The 14,261-nt window shown below is 40.9% G+C and overlaps 1 protein-coding gene across 1 annotated transcript in view; it reads right to left on the bottom strand.

Moving 5' to 3' along the window:
- TOX3 (TOX high mobility group box family member 3) overlaps positions 1-14,261 on the bottom strand; it is a 127,466-nt gene that overhangs the window by 31,547 nt on the left and 81,658 nt on the right. The window contains exon 2 of the mRNA XM_004371590.2: positions 2,058-2,123. Coding sequence (XP_004371647.1) covers positions 2,058-2,123 — 66 coding nt within the window. The remainder of the gene's footprint in view (positions 1-2,057; positions 2,124-14,261) is intronic.

The following is a 14,261-nucleotide window of genomic DNA, read 5'->3' as shown; positions in this document are numbered from 1 at the left end:
TTGCACTCATTAAAATGTTAAAAAACCAAATAAATTTACGTTTAATGCAGTGATTGGGAAATTAGGCACATGGTATAATGCAGTGCATTAGCATCTACTTGGGCTTTATTTTTTGCTCATGAAAAGATACAGTGAAATCATTACATAAGATTACCTCTTAAACTCTAACATAAAGCACTTCCCGTGCAAGGCAATCAAAATTAAGGAGGTCTTCACTTTTATTTTTGTTAAGGAATAGACAGCTATCATATATAATACATCTTTATAGTGTAATTTTTTTTAAAGATAATTTTAAGTTAGAATTTAGTATGTTACTCTATCACAACCTAATAAAACAATACAATAAAATTATAATATATAACTAACAGAATGCTCAAATGTTAAACCACCTTTAAAGACAGGTAATATATTAAATATAAAGTTAAGCATTCCTTAAAGAGTAACCCAAAACAGTGGCTATCTGAGATTATCAGAACAACCATGTAGGGCAACAGTAAAAAAAAGAACACCCTGGTTTTTGCAAATACGCCGTATGACCCATATCAGATGAATCATTCAGAGTTTATGTGACTACTTTTTACAGATACTGACTTTTCAGTGTTTACCTTCAACATGTTAAAGTAGTAGTACGTACATGGTTAAATACCATCTGTACTGAAATGTTCAAAACATTTGTTCCTTTTGATAAAAATGCAAATCTGGAGAACTGTTGTATCAACATGTAACAGCCAATGTCTGACACGGTGAATTATCACAGCTGGAATTAAATTGTCTCTGAACAGCTGCTGGCAGTGGAGCCTTCATCAATGTTTGATTCAAATGTAGGGAGAAAAATCCTACAGAATGAAACATCATGTTGCCCTTACAGATGGGGTTTGTGTTCATTATCACAAACAACACAGGAGCCAGTGCCAAACAATATTCCCTTAGCTAAGCTGTCTTCTTGGTTAGACATGATGGTCACTGTAAAAATGATCAATCTAAGACTACCCTTCATTCTTGAGTCCCCACTTACTCCAATCATTTCTCAAAGTTAATTTCTTTCTTATCACTTGCTTCCCTGTACCAAGATCACTTACGCAGCCATTATTATTTTCATTCTCTGGGGTCAAACTAGTTCAGCTCCCTGTATTTGAATATATTTGGAAAATGAAGACTTTCTACTATATGACCCGCAAGAGAAAATGTTCCATTTGGACCAATTTCACTTCTGTTTGTTCTTGTTTTCAAAATCTCATATCTCACACAGTCAACCATTTTTTAGGGAACCATTTTCTTGATTTAGTCAAGATCAAGGTTTCTCTGGAGGGCAGGCCTATGAAATCAGACCAACAGCCCTAAGTCAATAAGGAGGGACGGCAGTAAAAACAGCAACAAGATGTTTATCCCATTTGCACCCATAAACTGAAGACAAACCCAGAGCCAACACAGTGCTGCATTTAGATTCCATCACCCAGTTTTCCCATCTAAGACCAGGTGTTGGAGTATGCCCATTCATTCATTCACTCAACAAGTACTTACTGAGCACCTGCCGCATGCCAGGCACTGTACTAGGCTGTTGAGATCAAGCAACAAAGAAAATACTCATTTCACATCATCCACGTCCAAAACCCAAGAAACTAGAATACTGTTGTCACAACGTTTCCCAAATTACAATGCCTTAAATTCTCCCTATAGACATGAAGTTAAAACATTTTCTATTAAAGTCACTTTCAGCCTGGTTTCCACAATAACCCCTTCTCCGCCTAGATGCCAACACAGTTTGTTTCCGTGCACGTATTGTTTACACAGTTTCTCACACGTGTGTTTTTGTTTGCATATACCTTTCTCCATCAGGAAATGTGTGAAGTTACTAATGTTAGTTATAGCCTATGGACAGCTTATAAAGACTTGTCAGGTTATTTTCTTTTCCAATAGACTTTTTTCTTATCTTCTCCAAAGTCACTACTCCGTGCCATAGAAGATAGAAAACTTAGATACTTTGCTTTTCTCTGCAAGCCTATTAAATTATTCAAATAGCATACAAAACAGGAACACACAGAAAGGCAGACACCCACCTCACTGGCTGCAAACAACGTGTGGTTAGCTTCGGCCATGTTCATGTAGTTGCTGTTATTTCCAAACTACAAGAAAGCAGATCATTGTACGTAAGTATGCAGCATAATAAAGCATTATTACGTTTACGTAACATTCAGACGTGATTTGGAAAGTATGCTGTGGTTACTGGATAAAGGGTAGTTCTACTCAGACCAAACACGAACCATGACAAAGCTTCCAAGGTGCTATGCAGTACTGTTGGCCAGTTCCTTTGGAAAAGGAAGAGCAGAGTGAAGCTAACTAAATAATTCTAGAAAATGATTTTGTTTCTCATTATGACTACGTAACGGGGGGGGTGGGGGTGGGATATACGAGCATTTGGCCGACGAGTCACCAGTTTTTGCTGTTTATTGAACGGGCTTTCATCAATGTTAGAAGAAAAAGAGTTTCCAAGAAAATCTGACACATTTTTAAAGCATGTTGGGATTTCACAGCTTACTTTTCAAGAACAGATGTCACAAAGGTGGGTAGGTGAAAATGCGAATTAAAGGGAATAAAATGCAATTCCCAGGACTCCAATTCTATTTTCTAGTGAATGGGGTGTGGCAGGAATATAAATAAATAATAAGACCAAAGAATTTTTTTTTTTTTAAAATCTCCAAACAGTGCTTAAAACGGTATCTATAGCCATCGGCGCTGTTGAAAACAGTGATATTTAATCTCTCGATGTAACACTAAGCGCAAAGAGGTTTAAAAAATAAGCAAAATCTTACGAGCACAGCAATTTTTATTTAATTCCCTAACACAATAGCCCATTCAGACCATCACAAATAAGACTGTATCAGCATTTCAGACATAAGCTCTTTACTTTGGGGACCTGTTATCAAAATGTAAAACTTGGATTTTGGCAGAAATGTATTTTCAGATTCAAATGGTGTAAGGAGGCAAGTTTTGTTGCTTTGAACATCCTATCAGTCTGGCAATATGGAAACACTCTGGGAGCATAATTATCTAGAGCTGTATTATTTTCATGATTTCTAAATGGTATAAAGGAATGCCCTTCTTTTTATAAAGTGTATCCCCTCCCCCGCCCCCGCTTTAATGCATCAAATAAAACACAGGTTTGGTCTTCAAAGGGTAAAATGTATATGCTCATTCTCTAATAGAAATACTAAACAGAGCCAGTAATTATTTAAAGTAAAAGGTACAATTTTTCCCAACAGATAGAGAGAGAGATACACAGGTACACTGACAGATATGGAGAACATATAGAATCGAATCTAGATTACAGATATGGAAGACTCAGATGAACTTCCTCTCAATAAGCCAACAAACACTTATTTCCAAGGGGTTCTTAGCCCCCAAGTCAGAACCTGTAGGATTCGTGTATGGAAGCAGAATTGACATGCTATCCTTTATGATGTCAGGAATCCAAGAACTAAACAGATTCTAATGGTTCGAGAACACGGCTATGGTCTACAGAAGCAAAATCCCAGCCTGTCTTGGACACCTAAATAGATACACATCCATACAATGGGCCATCAGAAAGGCTCAGATTCTTTTGGATAAGTATCTTTATAGGGATTTCTGAAAGATGTATTTGTTAGCGCTTAAGAAAACCTTCTGGTTTCTTGGAAGGCATGTGGTATCAAAAATGAATGTGCCGTGCACGCAGGCCTGTGTGCACGCACACACACACACACACTTTCCCCATTCTTCTGTTAAATGTATCCAAGAAAAAGTATGGGTTTCTTTCATGGAATTTTTGATGAACTAATGACCCTAAACTTGGGGCCTCTGTCCTGAATGCTCTGCTGGATGTGTATGATAACTTGAATTCCAAGCACCAATCCTGGCTTCCCAAGTCTCCCTCCCGCCTGCATCATGACTTCAACGTTATTTAAATGTAGGTTTTGTTGGGGAATTAGAAATCCATCTAAAGCAAACAGCTCATTATCAGGGAGTATTTTTTTTTTTTTAAGATTAAACTCACTTATTATCTAATAGCACCTAAAACAACAAAGAAAAATAAAATGGCTATTAAACCAAGGGCCTAAAACATTCAAAAAACAAATTAAGCTTAGAGTGAAATAAAAACTGGGTTAGAAACCCTCTTCTGAACAGTTAGTATGTGAATGTAATTACTGAAGAAACTACAGCTAATCAGCTGTGAATTGTATCCATTAATTAGTATTTGCCCTGGAGAAATGAGAAAAATCAGTAACAACGCGGGCACTGCCGTGGAGCCACGATGAGCTGCGCGGGCTGCACAGCATTTAGTCAAGCAGGTGGCTCCAGTGGTCCACGTAATTTGAAAAGCTCTCACCTGAAGTAGTGAGCTGGAATTACAAAGCACTCCTTGCATATCTTTTGTATCTATATAAGGCCTTAATTAATGGCTTTTAATTTAGAAACACTTGGCAATCAGGCAGGAACAGTTACAAATCATTCTAAATAGAAGGCAAGGTTTCTGTTCTGATTGCGTAACATCTCTCTTTTCTACAAAGGTGGCTTCAAACGTTGACTCGTTGCAGGCAATTGTCCTTCTCCTGCGCAGGAGGCTGGGACTCTGGTTTGGTGCGGTAGCATAGCCAGATAAAATACAGAACACCAGTGAAATCTGAATGTCTGGTCAACAGCTGTTTTTTTGGTTTTGTTTTTCCTTAGCATAAGTATGTCCCATGCACTATTTGGGATATACTTACATCAAAAAAGATTATTCTTTATCTCTCTGAAATTCAAATGTTACTGGGTGTTCTGTATTTCTATTTGCTAAATCTGGCAGCCGGTACCGTGAGCGTAAAAAACTGGTCACAAAGGAAGCAATGAAGTGGTTCGTGGGCCACTTTCTATTTGATTTACATTATCTAGTGAAGAGCTCGGCTGGTAACCAAAAGGTGGGCAGTTCAAATCCACCAGCCCCTCCTTGGAAACCCTATGGGGCAGTTCTGCTCTGTCCTATAGGGTTGCTATGAGTTGGAACCAACTCGACAGCACCTAACGACAACAGTAACATGAAGTTTAATTTCATTATTTTATTTTAAAAGACGACCTATGAATCCTGCTTTACTTGCTTTGAGACAAAAAGTGACTCTTTGGGGTGGATCACTCACGACCTCGGAACAATTAACTTTAAGTGAATTGTGTACAATTAAATTCACTCTATGTTTTAAGGGACAGTGACAGCGTAAACACATTGCATTAAAGAAATCCCTATATGTCCAGAGGGAAGGGCCTCGCCTGCCGTGTTCACCACGTCTCCCCCAGAATTAACAACAGTGCCTGGCACATTATAAGCATTCCAATATTTATTGAAGAGAAGGAGGAAGAGAGACAGATTGAGCACATTTTAACTTCAATACCCCACAATCACCTGTTCTAACTGGGATAATTCATCACTTAATTGTTTGATCATGGCTAAGGTTTATTGAGTGTTTAGCCAAGTATGGCTCCGTAGTTAAGCACTCAGCTGCTAACCGAAAGGTCAGTGGTTCGAACCCACCAGCTGCTCCGTGGGAGAGAGATGTGGCAGTCTGCTTCTGTAAAGATTACAGCCTTGAAGACCCTATGGGGCAGTTCTACTCTGTCCTATAGGGTCGCTATGAGTCAGAATCCACTCATTGGCAACAGGTTGGGTTTTGGGTTAGCCAAGTGTGCCACTCTACATACACAGATAAAATTTTCGAAAGTGGGACTAAATGCAATTTACTTTCCCAACAACTAGTGAGATAAACATTATTATTACTATTATTCCTACTTTATAGACTAGTACACTGAGTCTTCTAGGGTCAAGCAACTTGCCCAAGGTTGTAGATGCAAACAAGGATGCCTAGCATCCCTCCTGCCTCGGCACTCTGTACATTCCAATATCCACAGAACACGAACACTTCACTCAGTGCTCAGCTATATTTAAAACTTTGTTGTTATCTATTTTACTGAATGCTAGAAAATGGCAGAGGGTATTTCAAGGTACCTGGGTCTGGTAAAATGCTCAAGAAAAGAGTTCGCTAGCCCAGAAAGATCAGGAAAGGCGGCAGACATTTTAATGGGCCACAATGCTCATTATAAAGACAAAGGCTCTGAGAAGTCCTGAAGGTCATTCATTCAACAAATACTTATGAGAAACCTACTATGTGCCAGACACTGCGCTAGGCACTGGAGACAAAATGGTGAGAAAGACAACAGGAGTCCTACTTGGACAAAGCTTACAGTTTTCTTTAAGAGATAATAAACCAATGTTTTAAAAAACATGGCTGTGGGGCATTTCCTTTTATTCCCCCACAACACCTTGCATTCCACAAAAACACTTGGGAAATCTTGTTCCAAGTCCTTTATTAAGAGTATTCTTTTACATTCCTAGAGTCGTTCTTATAAAAGCTAATATCCTAATTTTACACCAAGAGGAAATTTCGGAGCTTTATCAATCAACTAAATAAAAATTTCTAAATTACCCATTCTAGGTCACCTTAATTAGGTCTACTTCCAAACTTTCTAGATGACAACCCTCCACTGACATTCATTCAGAGATCCCCTACTCAACCACGTAAGGTTTTTCTATGCAATTTCAAGAGTCAAAAAACAAATAAACTAAAGGAACATCAGATGAAACAGAGAGTTAATTAATCTGAAGGGCATATACCAATATTATTAAAGAAATAACCAGACTATCATTAGGCCAATCCCAGCAGTTTTAAAGTATATATACATATACAAACGGTTTGCACTGGACTACTAACAGGTTGGCAGTTCAACCCCACCCAGTGGCACCACGAAAGAAAGGCCTGACAATCTGCTTCTGAAGAGCAGTGACGTCACTAGGGTTGGTGTCACCCTGTGCAATGACTCATGGTCACACACCACCAGCAGCAACAAGAACAACAGTGTGTGCTTGTAGCACGTGCAGATGAAACCACGTGATTCGAGGTGTCCTCGTAACTGGGTGATAATGACAGCTCTGACTGAGCACGTTACAAGGTTCAAAAAGCAAATTAGCACAGAGTTTTAGCCTTGTAGGTCTACTGATACATGTAAGCTCGGCTTATGAAAAATGTGTTTGTTGTTATAACTAACTACAGGGATATTTTTATGAAAAATAATAAATTTCCACTAAACACTGCACAAAAATTTTATAGTCATTTTGGTGTCACCGTCTGACAGCATCACCTGGTGTGGTCTGCACCCCCTGCACCCCTCTAATGATGCCACTGCCATAGAGTTCACAGCCAAGAAAATCCTACAGAGCAGTTCTACTCTGTAACGCATGAGGTCGCCATGATTTGAAACTGACTCAATGGCAACAGGTTTGTGTGTGTATATATACCTACGTATACATATATATATGGAAATGGCCACTGCAAGGTAGGGGCATTTATAAGGTACTTTGGTGATTGGCCCTTTTCCACTCTGATAGGCTCTAATAGATGTGATCCCCGAAGATATAATCCCCAAAGATATCATTATAAAGCAGAACTAAATTACTCTGCATGTCGAACTTCTGTGTCTTAATAATTTCACAAAAGAATATCTCCATTGTACTTGGAGGTAGATTTGCTTTTGCTGCTTGACGAGTAATTACAGCTTCAGCAAATAAATTTATGAAGGACATCAATTAAAAAGGAGCGCTGCCGGATTTTTTTTTTTTTTTAATTTATTAACATCCATCGTGTTCGTGACCTGTCTGACCGAGTGAAGTGCCAGAGTAAATTAATGGCGATTGTTAAGTCTAGCTCTCCCAGCAAAGGGCTTGGGAGAAAAGTAGAGCAGTGCAGACAAAAACCCATCTGTAATCACGAGACAAAGACTTCACTTGATGAGCCCACACAACATCATTTTCACTGAAATTATTTTGACACCCATGTGAAAAATTGCGTAATAGGCTTCTAATAAAGTAGCATGAACTACAGGGTTATCAAACAGCTAAATGGCACAAATTTAATCCTAAAAAAAAAGATAATCCTGAGAAGTCCCTTTTCTTTCTTCCCATTAGATTTGTTAGCAGACACCGTACAATCTGATGCCTCGCTACAGACATCTGCCAAGTTGCTGACACAAGAGCACGGTGCCATCATGGCTAAAGTATGCCAAGCATGGTCACATGATAGAGAAGAGAAGGCCCACTCCACCGTTTACACACACTCGAAGGCTCTGCCACCTACTCTGGGGAAGAGATTTTAACAATAGATACTCAAATTTTAACCATTTTCACCAGTGGTAGTCCGTTTCACAAAATAATGCCCAAAGGAGTGAAAATGAGCCCAATATGGCAACTAAAAACAATACAGACGATTACCAAGGGTGGATCTGGAGGAACACATTAGGAACCAAAGAACGACTTAGTGAATAAGACAGTCTACACTGAAGGCTAGGGGTTCAACACTAGTCTGGAAACCAAAGCTATAAACAATAGACTATGAAATATAATTAGAAGGAATATATTTATATATGCATACAGACATAGGAGCCCTGGCGGCGTAGTGGTTAAGAGCTCGCCTGCTAACCAAAAGGTCAGCAGTTTGAATCCACCAGCCGCTCCTTGGAAACCCTATGGGGCAGTTCTACTCTGTCCTACAGGGTCGCTATGAGTTGGAATTGACTTGACGGCAACGGGTTTGTTTACCGGCTTTATACACACACACACACACACACGTATACATATGCATATACACACAATCCTGTGTATACCTATATACGTAAAATTTCATATAGAGAGAATTACGCACACATACATATATATACTTGTACATACACGTTAACAGACTCAAATATAAAGCAAGAATTTTTAAAAGAAAATAAACTTTCAAAAAGACTATTTGCCTTCCTACATGCTAAAAACTCCCAGATGGTATCTCCTGAGCACCAAACTCATACATCCAACTGCCACAGCAGGCCCACTTAGATGTTAATGGGCCTCTCAAACATATGTCCAAAATTGAATTCCTCATCTTCCACCCCAAATCTAGCTTCACCCAAAGCCTTCCCTGTCTCAGTTGATGGAAACCCTATCCTTCCAGTGACTCAAGCCAAAAATTATCCTTGAATCCACTCTATCTCTCACCCTTCCCCCATGAAATCATCAGAAGATTCTGTTGGCTCATCCTTCCAGTTATACCCAGAAGTTGATCCCTTGTTACCACCTCCGCTGTATCCACTCTGCCCTTAACCATCCAGTCCCTCCTAGATTACCGCAGTCGACTCCTAGCAGGTCCCTCTGGTTCCACCCACGCTCCCCACCAGTCTACTGTCAGCACAGCATCCAAAGAGACCCTTCTAAAATCCAGGTCAGATCCTGCCACCCTTCTGCTCAATACCTTCCAATGGCTTTCCATTCACTAAGGAGAGAAGCTCAAATCCTTACAATGGCCCCCATTTCTTCTCTGACCTCCTCTCCAACATTATCACCCCTTGTTCATGCTGCTTAGCCCCGCTGGCCTCTTCGCTGCTCCTTGAACAGCCAGACCTGTTGTCAATTCAGAGCCTTTGCACTAGCCGTTCCCTCTGCCTGGACTGTTGTCCCTCCAATATCCCTATGGCTCACTCACTCTCCTCCTTTTAAGTCTTTGCTCAAATGTCACCTTCTCTCTGACCACCCTATAAACTTTTTTGTAACATCTCTCCCCTCTACCACTCTATCCCCCTTCCCTTACTCTACTCCCCCCACTACTAGAACGTGAATTCCATGAAGACAGGAATGTCGTCTATTTTGTATACTGACCCCAGTGCCAACAGTAATATTTGGTAAGTAGGTGTTCAGTAGATCTCTACCAAATGAACAAAGTAATTTCTAGATGTGAAATAATGGTACTCAGAATTGTTCTCTAAGCCCACTGGGCACTTGAAACTCTAGTGAAAACTAGAAGCTAAGAAGCCACTACCATTGACCCCTCACCAAACCACATCAATAGGGTAACAGGAAGAGTTGCATATTCTAATAAATGTAGTATTTTAAACCCTGGAGATAGCTAGCTAGAAAAAAAAAAGCTTCATTATAGACAGTACACTGACCATTTTACAGAAAACAGGGAGGTGCGTAGGTGGTTGGGTGGGGATGGTGTGTTAGGGACGGAAGCCTACAAAGGCAACTGGCTGAACCCATCCCACAATTAACGACACAGACCAAGAGGCAAACAGCTGACTGGCGAGCAAGTCACCAACCAACATCAGGGGGCCAGGGATTCAGTGTGAATTCTGCCAGTTTATTCTTCTGATTTATTCTTTAAAAAAGATCAGCGGTTCTCACAGAAGGTGCCAGGGACCACAGAATAACCCAGACTCCTGATAGCAATGTCAATTACTGGGTCCCCACCACATCACCATCTCTAGGCAGAGGGTCTCTAAAATCTGGATTTTTAACCAGCTTCTTAGAAACTCAAAAACACACTAACATTGGAGGACTACTACCCTGGTTCATTTTAGACTAATGTGGTAGAAATTTCTTCTTTTTAAGTAAGCTTTTATATATGCACACGATGGTGCCCTGGTGGTGCAGTGATTACGAGTTCAGCTGCTAACCAAAAGGTCAGCAGTTCGAATCTACCAGGCGCTCCTTGGAAACCCTATGGGGCAGTTCTACTCTGTCCTATAGGGTTGCTAGGAGTCAGAATTTACCCAAGGGCAACAGGTTTGGGTTTTGATTGGGATATATATAAGGAGCCCTGGTGGCACAGTGGTTAAGCACTCAGCTGCTACCAAAAGATTGGCTGTTCAAACCCAGCTGCTCTGTAGGAGAAAGATGTGGCAGTCTGCTCCCGGAAAGATTTACAGCCTTGGAAACCCTATGGGGCAGTTCTACTCTGTCCTATAGGGTTGCTATGAGTTGGAATCAACTCAACAGCCACGGGTTTGGTTTATATTTATATGATACTGTGTATATACAATGATGAAAGCTATCCCACCGGTATTCCAAATACCAGCAGGGTCACCAATGGTGGATGACAGGTTTCAGTGGAGCTTCCAGACTAAGACAGACTAGGAAGAAAGACCTGGCGGTCCACCTCCAAAAATTAGCCAATAAAAACAGAACACTGTCCAACTCACTTTCTTTGGGAAGGATCAATCACTTCATCATGTTTGGTGAAGTAGGAGGGCCAACGAGGGTGTGGGAGACCCTCAGTGAGATGGGCGGGCAGAAGAGCCACAATGGACTGGAACGAGCGAGCGATCAAGAGGATGACATAGGACCAAGTAACATTTTGTTGTGTTGTACATAAGGTCACCATGAGTCAGAGCTGACTGGTCGGCAGCTAACAACAATATATAGGAGGATGATCCAACTGAAAAGCTGATCTAGTACAAGCTGGTTTGTTTACAGTGATAAAGACTTAGCTCAGGTATTTTCAATCTCTTCTTATCTTCCTCACTTACAGGAAAATGCAATCCCTTGAGAGGTTAGCATCCGGGCCCCTCTCCTACTTCATTAGCAGGAGGAAGGACAGGAACATCCAGAGTTGGATCAGTCAAGAATAGAAGTTTCACTGTTAGATTTTCAAACAAATTCTGTGGACCCACACAAGTAACAACAATGCCTAAACATATGGACTCGACTCAAACACGGAGGCCTTTAGATTTTCATGATCTGGACACATTTGAGACTGTGAATTGCATAACCATCTGGACTACTTATAAGTGGTAAGAAAAAAAAATAACACCCTCTCAAACCCAACTGCACTTGTTTAATATCAGAAAAACAAATGTAAGTAGAAGAGAAGATGGTAAGGTTCCTGGATCAACATTTTTTAAGCAATCTTTGGGACTGGCCAAGCAACCGATCATCACCAATAATCAGAGAACAGGAAAAGAAGACCCTTGATTTTCCTTAAACACATACCAACAAGATCAATGGAAACACATATGCTGTTAAGCGATCACACCTTTTGCATAAATCTGGTTTATCGCTCCCTTCCTCCCAAAAGCCTTACCAACGCTTAACTGAGTACCTACCTATTAGATGCTAATTAATAAGATATATTTGGGAACCGAAAAAAGAAGACATAATTGTGACATAAGGGCTCCATGAGTGACGCTGACAAATGGTCCATAAGTTTAGGAGAAGGAATCAAAAAGCAACAATCAGAGGAACAAATCTTGAACCAAGGTCACTCTTTGACCAGCAGGAAGAAGGCAGGGAGGCGGGGGTGTTTCAGGCAAAGGATGGTGCAGGCACCACTGCAGACCTGAGTTTGCACAGGCATGGTTCAAAGAACAAAGCAATTTGCAGGGCAGGTGCCATGTATTAGAGAGAAGAGGAGGTAAGTGAGGGGAGGTGGTAGGTAGCTAGGCTATGGTGGGCCTTGAAGGCCAACCTAAATATTTTGAACTGCATTAAACAGGAAGGTTCAGGAAGGATTTTGCTGGAGGAAGGAGGTGGTAAGACAGATGTAGAAACCACACTTAAGCACATCAGTAGTCTGAGGTGTACAGGATTAATACTGAGAAAGACTGGAAGCAAGAAGACCAGGTGTTATGGATTGAATCATGTCCTTCAAAAAGATATGTTGAAATCCTAACCCCTGCTTACCTCAAATGTGGCTTTGTTGGGAAATAGGGTCTTTGAAGATGTTCTCATTTTTAACACAAGGTAATACTGGAGTAAAGTGAGTCCTAATCCAATGAGTGGTGTCCTTATAAAAGAGAAGAGACACAGAGAAAGACACAGGGTGAAGACGGCCATCTGTAGACAGAAGCAGAGTGGAGTAACTTACAAGCCAAGGAACACCAAGGATTGCTGGCCATTACCAGAAGCTAGGGGAGAGAGAAGCATGGAACAGAAAGCCTGCAGAAGGAATCAACACAAGGGTGCACTCTGATTTTGGAATTGTAGCCTCCAGAACTGTGAAACAATACATTTCTGTTCTTATAAGCCAACCAATTTGTGGGAGTTTGTTACAGCAGGCCTAGGAAATTAATACACCAGTTAGGAACACTTCAAGGCCAGCATGAGGCTGTGAGGGTCTAGACTGGGCAGAGGAAAGAGTAGAAAGAATGAGATGCAGAGAGCACTTTACCACAATTCAGACTAACTGGCTCCAAACTGGAGTCCCACCACACTAGTCGTGGGATGGTAGGCCAGTTAAGGAGCTTGTCTTGGAGGCAGTGTGTTGTTGTTAGTGTGGTCAAGTGGATTGCGACTGATGACAACCCCATGTGTTACAGAGTAGAACTGCTTCACAGGGTTTTCTTGGCTTCTTAACAGAAGCAGAATGCCAGGCCTATCTTCCGTGGGGAAGCTGGGTGGGTTCGAATCGTCGCCCTTTAGGTTAGCAGTCAAGTGCAAACTGTTTGCGCCACCTAGGGACCGCGAGCAGAGTAACTAAAGTATTTAAGGGCACAGATTCTATGAACCAGACTGTCTGGGTTCAAAGCCAGCTAATTGCTAGCTAGGTAATTGTGCACAATTATTTAGCTTCTCTGTGTCTCAGTTTCCCCATATATAAAATGAGCATAAACATAGTATCTTAAGGATTAAATGGGTTAGTATATATAAAGCTGGAGTCCCTGGGTGGTACAAATTGTTAACGAGCTCAGCTGCTAACTGAAATGCTATAGGGATAAAAACAGAGACTTGCACGTTTGTAGGTGATGGGAAGACTGAACACAAAAGACAAGGAAGGTCAGCCCACAGTAAGCAGAAGTCAACACTCAGAGTATAACTCCCAGAAGGCAAGAATACTATCCATTCTCTATCTCTTTTATTGTTTTTGGCAATTTGTAGGCATCTTTTATATAATGACAAAAACTCATTGCCATCGAGTCAATTCCGACTCATAGTGACCTTATAGGACAGAGCAGAACTGCCCCACAGGGTTTCCAAAGAGAGCGGCTGATGGATTCGAACTGCCAACCTTTTGGTTAGCAGCCAAGCTCTTAACCACTTGCCACCAGGGCTCCTTATATAATGACAACAACTTGTAAAATAGATTGGCTTGCTTTTTGCTTGTTTTTTTTGTGAGACCCACTGGAACAACAGCTGAGAGTCCAGACAGAAAAACTGGCTACTTTCTCTGGGAAGATCCCTTCCCCATGCCTCCAAAGACTTGACATTTACATGCAATGTAAATGGAAGTTTGAATCCACCCAGAGGCACATTGGAAGACGGGCCTGGCGATCTACCTCTGAAAAATCAGTCACTGAAAACCCTATGGAGCACAGTTCTACTCTGACACACTTGGGGGTCACCGTAAGTCAGAACTGACTCCATGACTTTTTTTTTTTTTTTTTTTTTTTTTTTT

This window comes from Trichechus manatus, unplaced genomic scaffold (assembly GCF_000243295.1).
Source record: "Trichechus manatus latirostris isolate Lorelei unplaced genomic scaffold, TriManLat1.0 scaffold00014, whole genome shotgun sequence".
Taxonomy (NCBI): Eukaryota; Metazoa; Chordata; class Mammalia; order Sirenia; family Trichechidae; genus Trichechus; species Trichechus manatus.
Note: the sequence above shows the minus strand (reverse complement) of the source record. Positions and strands in the feature narration are given on the sequence as shown.